At 42.9% G+C, this 21,246-nt stretch overlaps 1 protein-coding gene across 22 annotated transcripts in view; it reads right to left on the bottom strand.

Annotated features, from left to right (window-relative positions):
* Positions 1-21,068, bottom strand: part of clasp2 (cytoplasmic linker associated protein 2) — a 75,704-nt gene extending 54,636 nt beyond the window's left edge. For 8 of the 22 annotated variants that reach the window (XM_049602806.1, XM_049602813.1, XM_049602817.1 and 5 more), the window contains exons 1-6: positions 19,932-21,067; positions 14,386-14,464; positions 9,116-9,219; positions 7,776-7,867; positions 5,940-6,015; positions 3,557-3,654 (exon numbers count right to left, since the gene is read on the bottom strand). In XM_049602806.1, the coding sequence (XP_049458763.1) occupies positions 3,557-3,654; positions 5,940-6,015; positions 7,776-7,867; positions 9,116-9,219; positions 14,386-14,464; positions 19,932-20,129 (647 nt within the window). In that variant the 5' untranslated portion in view covers positions 20,130-21,067. Of the gene's footprint in view, positions 1-3,556; positions 3,655-5,939; positions 6,016-7,775; positions 7,868-9,115; positions 9,220-14,385; positions 14,465-19,931 lie in introns of all 22 variants that reach the window. The other 14 variants (XM_049602808.1, XM_049602815.1, XM_049602818.1 and 11 more) reach the window with 4 other exon arrangements.
* Positions 21,069-21,246: the final 178 nt, after the last annotated feature.

Raw genomic sequence — 21,246 nt, 5'->3', positions numbered from 1 at the left:
CTGCTCCTCCCCCCTCTATGTCTCTCCTTCTCACCCCACTTGCCTATATTCCCTCCCATCTCTTTTCATTCCCACCTCCCTCATCACAACTCTTAATTCCAGGATCCAGTCCTCACAGTGCTGCACCTTTTACACTGAGCTCTAAATCTGTGGTGGACGCAGACTGTCATTGAAAAAGGGGTCACTTCAACTCCAGCGAGGTGACCTTCCAGGTAGCTAATTTCTCTTTCGAACAAGATATGTGTACACGAGACAGGTCCAATGAACGCTCATTCAACCGACATCTGACCTACTAATAGCAGAGTGCTGTCACAGGTTAATCTCATGTTATTACTATAAACAGGGACTCCAGTCTATAATAGTACGTCCATACAAATCACTGTTAGACCTTAGAAATACACACCCTAAAAGGACATCAGAGATATACTGCTTCAAAATTAGATTAGATTTTTAGACAGTTTAGAATCAGGGTTGCCACACCTTCTTTAACATCAAATTCAAAGACTTTTAAAGGACTTTCCAGGCCCAATTTCCTCAAATTCAAGGACCAACACAGCATAGTTTGAGACATGGATCAAGGGTAATTAAGGTGAACTTGCAGAGTGTCGCCCTGTGTGATGCTCCAGCATCATAGCTCATCAAAGCTGCTCAGCCCATGACATGAACTTGTATTACATTGTCCAGGCAGAGATAAGGGTTCGTCAACCTTAGCTTTCTTGCTCACTTGCCGCTGTTTAACCTGCATCATTTGACTTCAATCACTCATGCATGCATGTGACCATCGTGCTCCCCAGGCAGGTGGTATATCAAACAATGATGCAACTGCAGAGACACACATGTAAACAGAAACATAGCCTATTTACTATTCTTGCACAAATATATAAATTCAAGGACTTTTAATGGCCCACATCTATTTATGTCGGTTTCACTTCAACTTTCACGGATTTCAAGGACCCATGGGAACCCTGTAGAATTATTAAAATGTTTAAAATTCAATAGCAGTGCTGACTGATAAAACACACATAGAAATCCAGGTAGTGTCTGACCCGCATTCAATGCAGGACAGGATGAGCTGGGTCAAACAGACGGGTCAGATGATTCCCGCTGACCCATTCAGACTGACAGCCAGAGCAGGTTTAACCCGTGTCACCGTCGATGTGAAAGGGGTTACCAGGTTCACTGTAGGATGAATGATCTCATCTGACACTGACTAACAAACAGTGCACAGCGTTGTGCTGAGCACTGACCAGATTAACTGACCTGAATGATGAAATGAAACTATTTTCCGATCCCGTTCTGAACATCCAGGCACCCCTTTAGGGACTAACCTAATTCGGGGTAATAGTAGTTCTTGTCATTAAAGTGACACAGTTTGTAAACCACATATTTTAACTTTTACTGCTCGGCTGTGAATCGCAGGAGCCTCTAGACAGAGCAGCATACTGTAGATGCTGTAGATGACCTCCCTTCGGCCATCTCTGCTGTCAGTACCAGCCGTCTGTCTGTCAGCAGCACTGAGGAGCTGAGAGGACAGCGGCTGACCAAGCTGTTTTCAGCTGGCTGATTGACAGTCGAAATTTTCTCAACAACAATAGTTTATGTGTTGGTTTCATAGGAGGACTTTGGTCTCATTTTTGCATACGTACTATTCCAGGTAGTGAAGCCAGCAAGCTCACATCTACAGGGTAAAAAAAACAGGAAGGGTTCCAGGGTTACATGAGCATGTCTCAGAGTCAGTGTGGACTACAAACCTCTGCTCAAAACACTTTGAGCTGTAGGTCGATGCTCAGTCACACTCTGGCAGAACTGAGACACTCATCCTAATGCACAAGTTTCATTTTTATTGTTCTATGTATTTTGTATTTTCAGTTTCATATCATAAGAGATGCTTTTAATGCTTTTTAATACAGACAAATGTTCCTTATTTTTATAACAAAAAATAGTTTACCAAAGTTGTCAGTGGGCAAACTGCTACCTTGGTCCCCAGCAGGAGGACTGTGCCTGTCTTTGGTCTTTAACATTTGCATTTCTGTCTGTTCAAAATAAATGGAAACAAACATCCTTGCATTTGTTTTTTTTTCCTGCTCTACTGAACTCGCTCTGAACCTTGACTGCTACACAGAGGTTCTGTGTACCGTTACAATCCTTGTTAAGAAATTACCAACTTGTACGGTAACTGACAAAACAGGTAACGCTTTAAAAAAGGTATTACCATGGTGCCACAAGGCACAATGAAAAATTTTTCGGTGCACCCATGTGTGCAACCAATGTAAGAAGTTAGTTGGGAGGCCTGAAAGGGGGGAGGGAGTGTTCGAGAGAGACTATTACTCAAAATGTCCCTTGGAGAATAATTGATAGTGCATGTGTCACAAGCTGCTATAATCCAGACATGTCAAAGATTTTATGCAGGCTAACCCTGTGTTAGAAACATCAGTCAAACACAATTCCTGAGTGTTTAAAGAATATCATAAAAGGCAGTTCTCTAGTCAACTCCTCTCATTCTGCTTTCTGTAATGCTCTCTCCACCTTTTCACCTCTTATTCTCGACCTTCTACACTCTGTTTTTCTGTCACAACACCCCCTCTCGCTCCATTATCTGATGCTCCCTCTCCAGAGTTGATATGTGATCTGGTCAGCAAGACCCTGGCTGCAGCCCTGCATTCCACCCAGCAACCATATACTAACCCTCACACACAACCTCTACCTCGCCTTCACACCAGCAGTGCTCCAATATTAATAGTGAACACTGCAACAAAACACATATTTATGCTTACCCTGATTCATGAAAAAATGTGTGCATATTTTAAAGAATTCATAATATTTCTACACTATATCAATAGAAGAAGAATAAGCAGTGGACAAAAGAGGTCAGACATAAATCACTGCATCTGTCAGACCTCTACACATAACAGACACATACCAGTCTGCATAAATCCCACATATACAGACAGTGTGTTTACAGCGGAGACGAACAGGCTTAATATGCGCAACACATGACACATGGTCATGGCCAGCATTCACAGACGTAAGACTCATACTGAGCAGTCAGCACACAACGCTGGCTGCTGATCTCACACACTGGAGACAGAGGGGAGGGGGGTCACTGTGTGTGCTCAGAATAACCCTCAACCCAGCACATGTAACCAGGACAACCAAAGAGGGACGAAACCACTTGACGGACGTCTTCAGATGACACGAACACACAGACACACTTTCTCCGATTTTTCCTCGACTCTGTTTCTCCACCCAATGCCTTTGTACCCCATCTGCCCCCTCCCACCCTCCTCCCCCTGTCAGTCAGCATTGTGCTCTGGATGAAAGTGCCTCTCTGTGTGTGTGAAGGGCAGAGTGGTGCATGGTGTGGCCTGGGACAGACTGAGTGCCAAGGCCACGGGACCCACAGACCAACCACACAACTCATCCCCTGCTGTGCAGAGCAGACACGCACACACACACACACACACACACACACACACACACACACACACACACAAATAAAAATACAAGTGCTCACAAAGAGAGCTCATCAACATCTGACACATGGAAATTAACTTACCGTGCAGCAGGGAGCCCTCTCTTTCCTAGGTCTGCCCGGACCCTCTCTCCAACATGACGATAAACATCCACCAGTGTTGTTATGGAGGCCTCACGTACCTGCAGACAGCAAACATTAACCAGTTAAAAATTCCTACACACACGCTCACACACAAAAGGCTACACTTGCACTGATATACCATGTAAAATAGTTTGTCAAATTTATTAATAAATCCATACAGATTACACTCAACTGTCTGGGGTTACACACTAAGGGTTGTGATTGTAAACACATTAAAGAAGAAACCCTTAAGGGCCCGCACTTATCCCCCTAATGAGAGACATCTGATTTGCTCATAATGTTGTGAGCACTGTTGCGATTGGTAGTGGGATGCTGTTAAAGGGATTCTCTGCAGCTGAGGGTGGGCGGGCATGCTGAGGATTTTGATTGGTCGGGACAGGATGTGGGTAGATAATCATTGGGTAGACGATAGGAGCAGATTTCAGCTTTGGGGTGCAACTCCACAGGAGCTTATAACCAACCTCCCTCTATCCCTCTCTCTCTAACACACACACATACTCAGCCAGTACTGTTGTGTGTGTTAATGGTTGGGTGTTGGTGCTCATGATTCAGCAGTGAGGCTGGAGGTGGGTGGGTAGGGTGGGGTGGGGGGGACTCTACAGAGCCCATCTCCTCACTAATAACAGTAATAATCACAGAGCTGCCTTAAGATGCCTGCCAACACACTCTGGATGCTGAGAGCTAAACCACAAGCTTAGCTACAGAGTGATACAGGAAAGACACTCAGGACCTCTACCCACTCACACGGAGGGGTTTAAGTAGGGTTGGATACAGTTCACATTTGAACCGATACTGGCAACAGTGCTGGTAACTCAAACTCTCTCTGCTTCCCTGCTCTTTTCCAAGCACACAGAGTATATCTGTCTGTCTGCTTGGGTGTGTTTGTGTGTGTATATGTTTGTGTATATGTATCTGCTCGTCTCTCTTGCTCTCTGTTTAGACACAACTGACAAATATGCGGAATAAGTAGGCTACATCCTTCAAAAAACACAATCACAAACAAGTGTGATACCCGCCTATTTCACAATGGAATAGACAAGAAAACAGACCAGATAGACTAAAAACTATCAGAGATACAGTGCTAGTTTCTGCTTGCTGGGAAGCCAACAGAGCTCCATGGTCAGGTTCCCAGCTTCAGGGCACTTCGCACCGCTTTTGCCTTCTTTCTAAATGGCGCAGGCTCTGTGGAGCTCTGTTGTCTCTGTGGCAAAGTGTCCTGAAATGGATGAATCAGTACTTAGTAATACCAACACAATTCGGTTGGCACCCTTAAAAATCACCACATTCAGTGCTCAACTCAAGGTGTAAGACAGTATTATGAAAGACAGTATCTCAAAGATCTGAGGCAGTGGTTCATTTGTGTTGTGTTTAAACCCCTGACTGCTAACTAGCAGTTATAATCACAGAAATAGAATGAGTAGAACGGACATTTCCATTTAAAATCATCGCAGATCAGCCGTATGGTCACAGCGGTGGCCATTTTTATGTGTCCCACTGCCACTGCAACTGCTGCAATGAGCTAACTGCCGCAGAAACACCCATATAAACAAACCGACTCACTAAAGCAAGGTTTTGCAGTAATGACTAAGTGAGCGGTGACGTAATATGTTTTCAAATAAGAAATCAAAACTGTTATTTCCCTGTTTCTGTTGGTGCCACAAATTTAATGTTTGCTGAAACATGACACATTGTAGCTGCCTGAGAAGAACAATGACAGCCGCAGCTCAGTGGAGAGCTGAGAGACATAGAACTAAACATCCAACAAGACTAACTAACAATGTTTTGAATGAAGTGTGTTTTAAGATGAGTGAACACGGTTATTAAGATAACTCAACCATATTTCCGTGAAAGAGAAACATGGATTAGAGTAAGATTGTATAATTTTTCGTTTAATTAGGAAAATAGAGAATAAGCCAGTACAGCATTCTCAAACTAGTCAGTGGAACACACTTTACAGCCCCACTGACGTCTGACAACTAACATCAATCATTTTCTTTTGTACAAGTCAGATGACCTTGACAAACCACTCAATGTCCTTCATATTCGTTCCGTTTCTATGGCTGTAATCTATCTTCAGCCATGCTCTACCACTCCAACATGAACACATATTGCTTGCATAAAAACAAAACAGACCTATGAAACCCACAATATACAGCCTTGCTTACACAATATACTGAATCTTAACCTGTGTATTTTGATACGTATTGGATCACCAGAGACTTGCCAATACACAGCCCTACTCACAAACACAGAAATTACAGCATACACAGACATGAAGGCTTGTCGATCAAGTATCAGATTCCTAAAGCGCCATGTCTCTTACCTGTGGGTTCTGGTCTCCAGTCAAAGTGCAGAGATGAGGGACTAGTTTACTGAGGCTCAACGGCTGGGCTCCATACCTGAAAAAGAGCCACAAGAACATGAGGAAATGAGAGGGATGATATCTATTCATGACAAGGTAAAGCAAGTATAAAATATTTTCTGTCTAATGAAAACGTTGCCCATCATTCATATTACATATTGAGGAATGAGGAGAGCACTTCTCCTCTTACAAGGGAGACTGTGAATTATAAACATTTCAAAACCCAAAAATAGATCATTCCTGTGCTGTGTTTTAAATCAGTCTGCTCAGGCTTAATGGACGCTGAGTGAACACTTCGCTTTACTATCAGGTAGCAGCTTAGCATTTAGCACAACAGTGTCACTTTCCATTAGCAAAAAGATGCTAAAATTAGCACTGTCACTCAAACAGCCCAGATCTGCCCCGTTTAGTAACCTGAAGGTAGAAAACAAAACTTAACTACAACCTGCACCAGAGCGGAAATACTCTCATAACTAACTGGAGAAAACAAGAAGAAAGTAATACGTTTAGAAATCAACAGAAGATGAAGAAAATGCTTATAGAAAATGTCTGGAAAAAGTCTGGCTTAACCAACAAGCCAATTTCAATTGATCTCTTTTCTTTTCCCAGATGAGATCTCTTTGACCTCCTGTGGCTTCTGGAAAAACATCACTAATACCTCATTTCCACTGCATGTTTTGACTCAACTTGACTCTACTCAACTACCCCGCTCACTTTTGATTTGATTTTGTTTTCTACTGCAGATAGTACCCTGTTCATGTAGGGGAATTAGCGGTTTGTTGTAGCGATGTTGAGTAAAACTGCCATAAAATCATCTTGAACACAACACAATCACTGGTTGTGCACAGATTCATCAAGCTCTCGCTGGATCCTTTCAATCACAACCAAACGTCTGCACTTTGTCAACTGACCAGAGCATGAATTTGGAGGTCGCCATTTTAATAAATCTGGGTCAAGTGAATGAAAAAAAAAGAGTTTGCTGGTGACAAACTCTCTGACCAATCAGTGGCCCACTGTGTCTTAACAGCTGAGCTCACCTTGAATCTTGACCAAGGTGATATCTATAAATGTCACCAATGAAAAACCAAAAAAAAAAACCAAAAAAAAAAAAAAGAGGTTCCAAGCTAGTTAACTTGAGTCAAGCCATGCTGGTAACATGCAGCGGAAATGAGGCTTAAATGGGCTGCCGTATTTTCTTTGGAACATAGTAGTAAGATACAGTCCAATTCAAATTAAATGTTGAAAAGCAAGTCTTCCATCAAGCCTGACAGCTGGGCATGTGAGAGTTCAGGCCGGGGTGAACTAAGAACAGACTTTTAAATCTCTCTGAAAGCAACTTCTAGCCAGCATGTGTGTTTTAAAGTTAAGATCACATGACAAAAGCGGCAGTGCCATTTGCAGCACGTGTGGCACCTCCATAGTGTCACACACACAGTTAAGAAGATTAATCCTGGACTGCATTTCTTGAATAAAACAAATCGAGAGTAGTGCTGACTCCTCAGTGTGCAGTGCACAAATTAACTCACATTAAAGATATATGGTGTCAGAGCAGGATTAAGACTGTAGAATCTAGGTCACAAAAAAATATTCTTTATATATTTAAGAAGTCAGTTAGTTGGTTTATTTTAAGTACAATTTAATATACTCTATCTCTACATTTTGAATTTATTTTAAAGACTACTGTATGACCTTCTGCCCACAGGATGAGAAAAATGTGCAGACATTTAACAGCTTTACAATTCACACTGTATTCTTTCACCCTGGAAGTGATACAGCTGAAGAGGGGAAGTTACTCACGAGGCGAGCGTGGCACTGAGACAGAGGCAGATTCCTTCTCGACTGCGGAAGTTCTTGTGTTTGAAACCAGGAAGTAGCCTTTCCCAAACGTACTGGATGAAGGAGAGGGCGAGAGAGAAAAGGGAGGGATGAGGGAGAGAGACAGAAAGACAGTATTAGGAGGAACCAGCCGAGGAAGGTTATACCAGGCAGCTCATCGGGGGTTCGAGCAGATTACAGAGCACAGGGGAGGTTACAATCTGTGGAGATGTGCATGTGTACTGTGTGTAGATAACACAAAGCAGAGTGAAGATGTAGCCTGTGTAATTCCTTTAATACCCAGGTGAGGGAGCCCAAAACATGGACTACTTCTCAGCCGTAGTGGCTACCTATTGATGTGGAGGTGGCTGTGATTTGTCTGCTGTTCCTGTTCTGCATCTTGATTGTGCATTCTTGAAACAGACTGGAAAAACTACAATTGATCTGAGGGTTGCTGTGGGCTGACTCTTCTACCAGCATACAAAACACGTTATGGACACAAGAAATTGCATGACTTAACTGTAATACACCCTTTAAAACCAGGACATCAATGATATCCAAAATTTAACATTGTTTTCATTTTACATACGATTGATCTGCACCATGCCTGTGTACAATTGTCCCCCAATTATCCACTTTCCCGCTCCTCAGCTTTCACATTAGTAATGTTGTTCTGTACCTGAGCACATTTGCGTCATCATCTATGTGACATTTCCGCGCTACAGTGTAGAAAATGGCACCGCAGGCAAACACTACTGCCCCGCAGAGCATCATCAGTGGGAACCAGCCAAGCAGCGAGGTGAAGCTCTGCTCCTGGCCAGAAGACGAGCCACTGCTGGCTTGCGCGGAGCCTCCCGCTGGATCTACGACAGCAGGTTCCAGGTGGCAGCAAAGCTAGATCTGGGTGCGTCTGCGCTGCCGTCTGATTTAGTGGCATCAGTATTAAATTGTGCCTGTTTTATAACAGGTAAAAAAAACTCCTTGTAGTCACATTAAACAGCAGTCTGCATTTCGGTAGAGGTGTTGTTCACACCTGATGTGTGCCGTACTGGAGTACACATGAACTGTACTTGAGACCACCTTTCCAAGTGTACCGGGTACTGGGGATTAACATCTAAATGACCTTTGTGTGATGTCTGTTACGTTACATGTGGTGGTTGAAATCAATTTCTCATAAAAACAATTTGGCGGATATCCTGGTTTTAATCACTATTTAAGTGACATATATTACAAGAGAAGTGTCTGGTCCTGAGGCTAGTATTTGTATGCATGTCTGTGTGTGTGTGTGTGTGTGTGTGTGTGTGTGTGTGTGTTTTTCTCACCATGGGCGAGGCAGTCTGCTCCATACAGCGAAGGATGAGCGCTTGGCTGTTCTCCCTGACCTGGTCCTTCCCATCACCCAGCCTGTCCACCAAAGCTGGCAAAACTACAGTCAGCAAAAGAGATGGACGAAGGGAGAGAGCGAGACAGAGAAGGTGGGGTAAAGATGAGAGTCATGGTATGAAATATCCAGTTTAATGTGCAATATTTACATCAAGTACAGGACAAATGAGGCCACACATGACACTGAGTCTCTGCTGGATTTAAAGACCAAAGGCAATAAAGAGTGCCCCCCAGTGGAGTGCTGTTAAAAAACAAATACACAAAGATGTCTGATTATCATTAGTTACAATCTGTGGGTGCGTGAGCGAGAAAGACACATAAACATTGCAATATAAAGCTTATGCAATGCCACCATCGACACCAAGGCTCCAATTAGACGAGGGGAAAGAGAGGACAGGAAATGAGAAATGGACCGTGACTAAAATAACGTCAGGATCATCAAATGCTCTCGCGTCAGTTCCACTTTATCTAACACACACACAACTGCTCCAGTAGCACGGCCTATGTAATGCAGTGACGCACCCTGTACAGGAATAAAAGTAAGAGCCTTTAAATGGTGGCATTCGAGTGAACTGTGAGGATTTTGGCAACTGCACAAATGTTTCAGATGGTTACTCCAATCCTCTGTGAAATGTGAGACAGAGTTAGCAGGAGGGCCCTTGGCTTTAAGTGTACTTTCAGCTTTAATATAAGACAAGCAGCTATTTGACAGCATTTTAACTGAGGACCCTTTGTAGGTGGCAATATGAATAACTAATCTTTACTGAAGAGAACATTTAGAGGATGAGTCTGGTGACATTAAATGTTTTTCTTAGTATCAATGCAACCTGTGAGTAGACCAATTTAAACAATTTTCTGGGTATCCAAAGCGTGATTTGTCTTATTCTTCTGTGCAATTGCTGTTAAAAATGCATCAATGAGCCAAAATGTTGCACTGGCTGACGTGTTTCTTCATTGTGATGAACATGTGTACATGGTGCTGCTTTCATAAGCGCTCACTAGCATGCACAATTCACAGCTGAAGAGAGTCCACAACAAATGAACTACTACTTCCTGTTGAATAATGTTTGTTAAAAACTACGGTTTTAGGCTATTTTAAGAAATTATTTTAATTTAATTGACATGTTCAGGAGGAACCAATGGGCTTCTGGCGCCACAAACATGATAGGGAAGTCAGAAAGTACTGAGAGGTGGAGCTGCGGTTTTGGTCTTTTCATGAGATAAACAAAAACATCTCCAGTCTTATCCTTTAACTCACAAAGTCAAAAATCCCCAATATACAATGGTTTAAATGGTTTGACAAATTCTACTACCCAGTTCAGACAAAATGCCAAATCTGGTGGATCTTTCTTTGTTTGACAATCAGATGGAGTTACATAAAACTCTAAACGTCCCTTTGACATTCAGTCAGTGAGATAATATCAAACACACACAGAATGGCGTGAGCACACACACACACACACACACACACACACACACTCCTACCCACATTCCTAACCTCAAACTTCAGCATGGGGAGTGATGTCATCTGTCCTTTTCCCGTGCTTTGTGTGTGTGCGTACATAATGTTACCATAACAGCTGGTTGCCTTGGCAATGAGGACAATACCCTCAAACAGAAAAAATGACAGAGGGGACATTGTTGCACACGACGTCATCGTCTGTAGTAAGCATGAAAACACACAAACACACACACTTTGCTTGTATGTGGTATATTAACTAATTTTGTTTCAAAGTTGTTAACAGAGCGATCACACTGGGGCACAGCTGCCGGGCCAATCACATCACTGTCGCCATGCAAAGCATTATCATTGTATCATTATACCGTATTATTAATGTTATAGTATTGCAAAGTATTGTATTATTAAGTCTACGCACAAGCTGAATGTTTCACTTCCATTTTCAATTCACATCTGGAAGTCACTTTGCACGATGGTCAAAAACACACTGTTAAAGTGCATACACAAATGTGTGCACACACATATCTAACTATAAAGCAAAGAATTTCTGTCTGTCTATGTCTGTCCTTCACATATCTCAAATCATCCGATTTATTTCACAGTTGACAGGTGCACTGCTGGAGAGGAAGGAAGTGCAGTATTGAATTCAGCGCGATTTCGAAACACAATACGTTCAGTATTGATAAACTTTGAATAAACAAATGAAAGGCACCATTGGCAGTAGCTCTGCAGAGTGTCAAGTGTATTTTACGTATATATTTTTTGCATGTTTCGAACCGCAGCTTAGGTATGTTTCTTTTTCTACCTTATAAAACTAATATAGTTACCAACAGGCAAATACCTCTGCTAATGAAATCCATGCTCTACCTCAAAACCGCAATGGTGCGGACTGAGTCGAGCATGTTGTCTGCAGCGGGCCTTTACAAGCTCACAGTTCACTTTTGCTGCTGGATGCTGGATATACTGATGTTGTGACCAAACTCTTCTTCACTTTCCTGAAGTCAATGAGTTGACAGGAACAGTGCCACACTGTAATTGCAACTCAAACTGTGCAGATCCATGCCCTAATATAACCGCAGCGGTGATGTGAAACCAAGTGATTGATTCAGCTATTTAGAGATTAATATTCTGCTGACAAGTTGCTGTGACTTGATTGTATTTTTCAGGGGGTCGATTTAGTGATTTGGTGGCCAGAGGCAAACACTGATTTGTCCCTTTCTCTAACTGTGAATGTTGGTAGTGGCATTAATAGATGTAGTACTCAAATTTTTGTTTGTATGAGCAGTTTTTGAGAACAGGCCAAGCAATCAGCCTGTTCCAAGCCATGGTTTAAACGGGCACTGCATTAGTGCGGTATAATAGCAGCAACCCTGAGTCAGTCCTGTAGATCAATACAATCACTCAGTCTCAATGATCTCATCTTCCTCCCCTTTGAGTGTGTGTGTGTATGTGTGGGAGGAGGGTGGGTTGGTGCAGGGGGAAGGAGAGAGAGCACAGGAAAGGAGAGATGGAAGTCAGATGGGGAGAGGGAGATTCCAGAGGCAGCGGTGGCTCAGAGATGTTTTTACCATCAATCTGAAACACACACTTCTATTTCACACACACTCACACACAGATCCAGGCTAAGGCACTGTCCTAGACAGTGAGCAAGATACAGAGTGTGTGTTTTTCTGTGTATGTGTCTGTGTGTGTATGAGTGTGTAGTGGCAGACTTTGCACAGTGTGACAGGTCCAGTCATCCCAGAGCCGCACTGCAGGACTGAGTGTGTTTGTTGGTGACAAGAGCCAGTCTGGCTGACAAAGACAGCTGGTGACACCTTCAGCGGGCACACACAAGGGCTGGCATTGACATAACAAACACCCATACATACATATACACACACACACTCACAGAGTATGAAATCTGATACAAGATTCAGCGCATGAGGTCATATGAATGTGAGGTGTGGTTTTGGGGTGTAATAGACTGAGCTACAGCATGGCAGACAATTCAGAGCCTAAATATAGAGAGCAAAGGATGTATAGTAGAGAGGGGGTGGTGCCAGGCTTTAGAGCGATGCTGCTGGTCTGTCTCAGAGGAACCACAAAGTGGAAGCGAGAGACAAAATGGAAGGTCAAAATGCTGAAGAGGCCATACAACAATACACAAACCATCACTATTCAAGCAACAGTGTAGAGAAGTGCTGTTGAGTATAGTTGGGGAAATAGTGGTGACTAGCTGCCTTTTGTTAGCCTTGCTGCTTAAGATGATGGAGGAATGAACATTTACATTTGAGCCTAATGAACTCAACAAAAAAGACTAGTCTTATAATCTGTTTCACAATGAATGACAAACTAAATTATAACAGCGTGTGTATGTGTGTGTGCTGGCTATGTAATGTGGGATTTGTACAGGTACAGGTCTGTTTTCTTTTTCATGGATGAGGAAATTGCCATAAGTGCACCATTGCACTGTAATGGTTTGTGAAATAGTGCCAAACCATCACATTACGGAGGTAACTGTTCAGTGCACACAGCCTCGCGTTAAACACTGTGCGTGGATTGATGCACCTCTTGTGGAACAGAAGTTCACAAGCAAGTTTTGCCCGGAAACTTTTAGCTATATGTCATTAGCCACATATGCTGAGGTTAGCACAAGAAGTTAAATGCCGTGTGAGTCAGTCACACAACGGTGGGCGCAAATAAAACGTCAGAACTGGAGACCTGCATGCAGGATCTTGGTAACAGCATAGAGAGAGAGAGATGTGTATATAAGGGTTTGTCGGCGTAACGGTGTTGCTCCAGCATTGATGAGTATCTGAATGGAAATACATCCAACATGCTAAGGCACACTCAACAGCATCACCCAGATGTGTTGATCATGAACACGAGGAAAAACAATTCAAGCTCAACTCCTTATCGCAGCAGGATTAAACAACAGGATTAAACAAATACTGAAACAACTGGCATTTACACTGGCATAAAACCAAAGATGGACGGATTCAAACACTCCTCCTGATGCACAAGCTTTACTTTTATTATTACATTTATTTTATTTTCAGTTTCCAAGCATAAGAGATGCCTTTCAGTTATACAGCTTGTTGTGACCTGTTGCCTTTTGGGAGAGTGTTTGTAAAGCATATTTTTTTATTCTCATTTTTTATTTAACCTTTATTTTGTCAGGAATAATTCCTCTGAGATTCAAAATTTTTTTACAGGGGAGTCCTGGCCAAGGCAGCAGCATGAGAAGTTTCACATGAAAGAACTCAAACCGAGATGAAGGTGCAAAAACTTTAAAAGCACTTTGACCAAAGACAGTGTGGGTTCAAGGCATACGTACCCATGTAATACAGAAATGTCCTTTTTGTTTTATAAATGAAAGTGGTATAAGCCTACTTAAGGTGCCAGTGGGCAACATGTTAACAGTCCTCAGCAAGAGATTTTGTCTGACTTTGACAGGTGCACTACTGTCACTTCAAAATAAATGAAAACAAACGCATCCTTATGCATTTGTTTTTCCCCACTGTACCAAACTCGCACCAAACAGTAACTCCCAAACCAAGGTATGAACTGAACAGTGTGTGCCATTACAGTGACCTTCAGTGTACCATAAAGTTGCTTTTACTTTAGCATTCCAGAACCAAAAAGAAAAACATGTCCTTTAGGTTCTTTGTGTGCACGCTAAGAACAAATAAAAACATGCTGTTATTGAGTTTCATTGTAAATACAGCATATAACCTCAAGGAAAGTCAGGGTGGGAAGGTATCTCACCTGTGCCAAGATATCCTTTAAACCGCTCTCCCATGCGGTCCACAAACGCACCACAGATGTCTATCCCCAACAACGCCACCTACAAAACAGTAAGACAGATGCAAAGGTTAGAGTAGACCATTGTATACATGACTTCAGGTATGTAGCTTCCATTATTCCTAATGTCAGAACTGAGTACATTTCAACCAGTTTCACTGTCAGCTTACACATAAACCACAGTGGCAGCTGTGATCGGAAGAGAGACACATGTGCTGTGGATTAAATCCAGCTCTCACTGCAGATGTTTAAACAAAATTTTAAATCTGATCTTGGCATCCTGAATGGATAAAAAAAAATTGCTGAATCAAACTGTCTCCTGAGGGTTGCTGACTCAGCAGACAGCCGAGACTGTGAGGGGTAATTTTGTCATGTTCAAGGAATCAAAGTCTCTCTCATCTCTCCTTTTAAAGATGCAGGCCAGTAAGTCTGCCAGCGGTTTTTTGAAACTGTTTTGAGTCCCCAAATCTCTGATATCTGACTGAGCCAACAGAGACTGACAGACAGGAACTAATCTGCACTGAGCCACTTGAGAGTCACATGAGAAAACTGAAAATACAAAAATACAGAGATGGGTATTACCAAAAAAGCAGTGTGTAAAATAACATAATTCCTCTTTTATTCTGAAAGACATTTCCCCTTATAGTATATCATAGTATTTTATTTTCTACCAAGAAACTCTGCAGATTTAAGAAGCTGTCAATCAGTCGTGTTTCTACCACCTGGTGATGATTCAATAACATGGGTCTACAGACTGATTGATTCACGGAGTCCACGCATGCACTGCATGCATATTAAATATGCGTCCCTACTCTGGTGGTTTCTTTATTTGTGATATGAATAATGATGACGATGCCCATTTGATGTTACAGCAACCCGCCTGTAGGCAGTCACGCGTGCTTCGGCCCGACTCCGCCAGCGGTGCATCTCATTGGCAACTTACAGTAACACAGATCACATGGGTATGATTTTGACTTTAAAAAGAGCCAATGGAAAAGTGATGGCACCCGATCCAGCTCCATTCACTGGTGGAGACGTGCAGTGGAAAGCTCTAAGTGGACTTTTCAGTTGAAACTGTGTCACACAAATGCTGTAAAGTATGGTGCTTGGCTGAAGTCAGAAAAAAGTCTCAATTTAACACATGTCATATTTAACTTACTGTATCAAAGGTTACTGTGAGTTAACAGCTGTGACATTTATGTAACCTCGCTGTGCCCTCTCTGTGCCATCTCCATAACAGCAGCTAATGAAACCACACATTAATTTGCACTTTTTAAGAAATATGGTAAAAATCAAATGACTTTCAACTATCAACATCTGTACACTTCAGTCATGTGACCCTCTACAGCCCCCTTACTCATCTGTCTTGTCTATCACCACTGTGATTTGGTGAAGTTGGAAAAGAAAAGCTGGTGGGTGATATGACTCGTAGGGGGAAGGTAGACTGGATTTTTGTCGAGTGGTAAAGCTGAGTTTTCCACTGTGTTTCTGATTAGGATCACATCCCACACTGCGCTGCGCTCCTGGAATGCTTGTTTTGGCAGTGCTGCGGTAAAACTGAACAGTCCAAAAAGAAAATCCATTAAAACATTATTCTCCAGACTCCTCTGCCCAGAGTGGGGGAGTCAGCCTGCAGTTTCTTCCCTATTTTAGTCAAAGGAAGCGCAGCGCCAGGTAACTACACAAACAAGAAGGGGGAGAATGGGGGGCGATGAGGAAAAATACAGGGACGAAGGCCAAGCAATAACACAGAAAACAAAAATCACCTGGAGAGGAAACATGAGCTTGAGGTCACTATGATGACTCTCTCATACTGACCTAATTTAAAGGGAGGGAAAAAGGAAACACAGCAGGAGAAAGAAGAAACAGTACAGGAAGGAAACAACCCTGAGGCCTCCCCTCCTCCACCCAGCACCCCAACAAGCACGGCGCCCACAACCAGATGGCATCTTCACTTGGAGAGAGACACAGAGGAGGAGATAAAGGATGAGAGGTGGAAGAGGCTGCGCTTATTATCTACCTTACACCAGAAAAATGGAGAAGAAGGGGAGGTTTTCTCCTGCAGGTTACAGTCTGACAAGGGGTGAGGAGGGAATGAGGGAGGAAAGAAGATGGAAAAAAGAAAGACCAAATGGGCACTTAGGTATCATCCCAAATACTAAAAACAGCGGGCATGTAGAAAAAACGGCATCTCACGGGACACTACTACATCTTTACACTGCAAGCTCCAAAAACATCAGTGCGACTGAGGTATGCCGAAGAAAAAAAAAAACTGTAAATATTTTGTCCAGTATGAACGGGTCTTTGTGGAGACTCAGGTTGGTGCGTATGGTGGCTTAGCTTGCTAATTCGCATACCATGTACAGGGTTTACTCTGGATTCTAGGGAGGCTTTAAGTGATTTAAGGGTCCAAGGATCACACAGCAACATCTCTGAGAGGAACTGTGCAAAGATGGAGACTACTAGAGCTGAAACAACTACACCATTAATTCACTGATCACCAAGGACATAGAGAGGATTTTCTCTCTTTTATGGAATTGTAAATTGAAGATATTTAGGGTGTTGGTCACCTCACGCTCTTTGATGTTTATTTTTGACTACTTTTTGACATTTAAAAGATTAAACAATTAATCACGAAAACAAAACGATAACAGATGACTTAATAAAAAAAAAATTTGTTGGTCGCAGCTTTAATAAATCCATTAGGGGATCAAATATAACATTTTTGGTGGGCTGCTCTCTGACTTATTTGACAGTGAATGAAGGCCTGTGATAGTTCAAATCCCTGCTCAAGCTGTGTTGCTAAATATACACTCACTTTGATCTGTGTGGCCACTGTGTAGCTGGTAAGCACGAGGCAACTGCTGTAACGCTGAATTTTGTGGTACGCAGCAATGGCAAAATGTGCCTTTGTTTCGTGTAGTGCCGGATTACATTAGCCTATTTTACTGCCATATTGGCCCAATTACATCAGAATTATAACAGAAATGTCCCTAGCCTACAGATCCACTAACATTACAGAGGATGATGGCAACAGACTCGGAATGACAAATCATACCTTTGTGTTTTATATTTGAGCTCTGAGATTTGACCAAACTGCAATTAGCACCTGGAGCTTTTCTCCTAACCACTAATCCAGTGATAATAAGATGCAGTCAGTTCGACTCTACTTTGAAGAACCTGCAGAAAGAATTTGCAAGGCTATTTTTTGTTTAAAGAGAGATAACAACATATTGATGCTGCAGTGGATACATTTAACCCGTAAACGCTGACTGTGGAGTGTTTGCTCGGTTTATTTAATGCATCCTAAAACCTGCATTGTAAAACATATTAATCTCATAGCTAAACAATTAGGCATAACTGACACTCCATGTTTGACATCTCAATGACCAAACAATTAATGGAGAAAATAATCAACAGATTACTCACTAATGAAAAAACTCAATAGTTGCAGCCCTAGTGTCTGGTAAGGTCAGGCTAGTAGCCGAATCACTCCTGAGACAGTACAGTCCATCAGGCCCTGCTGCCCATAAATGCAGCTTACAATATTGATATCCTCAAGTTATGTGGTTCACATAGGCACTTAAGTCTCTATACCTACTGAAAAAAGAAAGGAAAAAGAGGGTGAAACTGACTCATTGTTAAAAAAAGATCCAGACAAGGACACACAAGTGAAATAGAAAGATGAATAGGACCGAGGAACAGAAGCAATGTCATATTTTATCCATTCCTAAAAGAGGAACTAGAGTGTCTCAGTGGCCGTGTTTGAACACTTAAAGTATTTATGAGCCGTGACTTTTGTTTTCCACGCACCCACCCTATACCCCATTTATCTCTCCAGATCTGTATTCCCCCTGATTCTCAACTCTGCATCATCTTCATTCATCCCTCTCTCTGTGCTGACTCAGCATCTCGCTTACAGCTAACTCCTCTGTCCTTTTGCCCGACAGGGAGCCGACCAGCTTCACTAAAAGCCTGCCGTGTGAGGGCCTCTGGGGATCACAACTCACTCGCTCATCACTGCCAGACATTGAGCTCAAGTTACTGTATGCGTCATCTACATGAAAGGAACAAATCTGAACAAAGGGACATGTTAGCTTGTTACAGCTTCAGATTAAATTATTGGTGGTGGATGTAAGAGGTGTCAATGGTTCACGTATTTATGTCAGATATGTCGGGTCTGGTCACTCATTTGAGAGGATGCAAGAAAGCTGCATCATGTGACCACATTCATCTACAATTCAAGGTGAATGTGGATAAACTGCGAACCTTTTTCCGTATTTCTTTGAAAGTCTAAACTAAACTCACCTCAAATGCACTGGTGTCTTAGATTTCTTTTGAGGTGGTTAGATGCAAACCCACAGCATCATGGGACTGTGTAAAATCTTTAATTATTCAGATACTGGAGAATGCTAAGGGGAAAATTAATAAAACCTAAACAGTTGTTTTGTCCAATGCCTGTACACAGTTATTTAGGTCTTTATTTGTCAATGAAAGAAAACATTTTCTTTTCAATATTTAGTTTGCTACTGCTGGAAAGAGAGACATGAACGAGTGCACAATTTCCACACTCTTAGTCTTGCTGACTCCTGCATTATCAGTGCAGACCATTTTAATCGTTTCAAAAAGAAACTTGGGAGTCAAATTTCAGCACGCCTTGAAGAGGGATTTCAGACTGTTTTGACTGGCTGTGTGGATCAGTGCGATACCTTGGCAAAAATGTCACATTCCAACGTTTCTGAGATACGGCAAAGAGTGCAGACAAGGCCTCCACACACACACACACAGAGTGTGAAGCAGGAGAGAGAATGAGGAGGAAAAAACAGTGTAGAGGCAAAACTGAGATTGAGAGAGTGTGTCTGGATGTGTGGGAGAAGGAGAGAAAAAGAGAGTGAGGGATGGAGAGAAAGCATAGGGTACAACAATGAGTCTGCTAACCCCTCCCCCATCCCATCCAGTGCTACAGTAGTCTACAGTCCTGACAATGGGTCTCCCTAAACACAGACACTCAGTCTCAGCCAATACATCAATATAAACTCCAACACACCACAGGAATGCCCTGCAAATGTCCTACTCTGTCACTGAGATGAAATTTAAATATGTCTGCCTCCTGGGATCCAGGAATAGACTTCTAGGCTGGGAAACGCATAGCTTGCAGCTTTTTCTAGGTTTGGTATGTGGATGCGCTTTATGAAATTAAATTTTGCAGCTTCTGATTTGGCTGAGGTGTGATAAGAAGGGGGGTACCAGTTTGATAAGCTTTGTATTAAAAGAGATAGCTGTCTTCGCACCTTGAGGTGATGACAGCTGGTTTGAAATGCCTTATCTCTGCAGAAGTTGGTGGCATCGAAACCAACCTCTTGGCAAACAGCATAAAATCCCCATCATATCATTCTCCCTTCCGGTTCACTTGGGAAACTGGTGGAAAATAATTCATGACCAGGCCGAGGGGATGACTACTGCAGTGACACTGCGATTCCCTCAAACGATGACTGGCCAGGATCTCTCACCTTGAAATTGCTGGAGTTCACCCATCCCGTTAGCTCGTCTATGGTTTTATCCAGCCGGGGTTTGTCCTGCTCCACGTCCGGGGAGCGGTGCGGGTCATTCAGGTAGTCGATGAGATCCTGGCCGACCTGCAACCTGCGGGTAACATCTTTCTGCACTACCTGCTGGTAAAAATAGTCCATGTTGTCATGTTCCTCCATTGGGCACTCAGTGCCGTGTGGCCAGCCACTGGAGCCGGCCGAGGACAGGAGACTGTGGTCGGTAGGACGGGGTGTAAATAACCGAAAACGGTAAGTGTAGTCCCGTGAAGGGGCAGAGAGACTTTACGGTCTGGACGGCGTCTAACTGATGTATGATCATCAACATACAATCCCTTGATTTAAAGAAAAAAAAAATACAGATTAATTTAGCACAGAGACCATCCCCCTGCCCAAATCAAAAGCTCAACTTTGTGCTACAAAGACGTAACGTTAGCTCGCTAGCTTGCTCACTAAACGTTAGCTCAGGCGGTTAGCTAACTTAAAACTTCGAGAAAGTTCAGGAAACGTGTGATTATCCTGGACCCCTGACGGCTCCTTCAATACACCTACATCAAAACAAGCCAGCAACCCCGGTCGGCTAATTGTTATGCTAACAAAAATAGCACCTAGCTAGTTAGCACGGCGACCCAAACAAGGATAGACCGCTTCCCATCAGCTAGCTCAGCTAGCTAACGTCAGTTATCCGCAGGCCCAACGCCTGGCTCCAGTCCGCTTTTTTATTCCATGACCACAGGCTGGAAAGTCTGCTGAGCTCCCAGCTGTCGACTTCTTTAGCGGTAAAGTTGCACCAAACCTCCACAGTAAAGGCCCCAGCTCCAGTCCCGCGGTAACTGGTTTCTGTTTAATCCAGGAATAATCGCCGCTCCCGCTAAACCCGTTAAGGGACGCTGAAAGCCTGCGCGCTGCCGGGGACTGCAATTCACCAGACGGTGCAACCAGCGCAACTGATCAACGATCAGGCCGATGGGTCCTCAGGCACCGCACAGCTAGCCAGAGCACTGCCTGATGTAAAATGACGGGTTATCAAATGTACCGCGACCGCACTTGTGAAAAAGAAACACTAAGTAAAATTATATTCGTGTCAGATGTTATGGCTACATGATTTGTGTTTTTCGTACTGGAGTCATGAATCAAACAAGCCGCACTGTCTATGTGGGTGTGTCTGCAGTCTACACAGCTCGTGGGTGACATCTAGCGGTGAAGCTGCGGTGTTGCCTGTGTTCAGTTTGCCGCAGTTTACTTATGAGGAACTCTTCAGACAAAATCTCACTCTGGA

The sequence above is a fragment of the Epinephelus fuscoguttatus genome, linkage group LG17, assembly GCF_011397635.1.
Source record: "Epinephelus fuscoguttatus linkage group LG17, E.fuscoguttatus.final_Chr_v1".
Taxonomy (NCBI): domain Eukaryota; kingdom Metazoa; phylum Chordata; class Actinopteri; order Perciformes; family Serranidae; genus Epinephelus; species Epinephelus fuscoguttatus.
The sequence above is the reverse complement of the archived record's forward strand: the minus strand, read 5'-3'. Positions and strand labels throughout refer to the sequence as shown.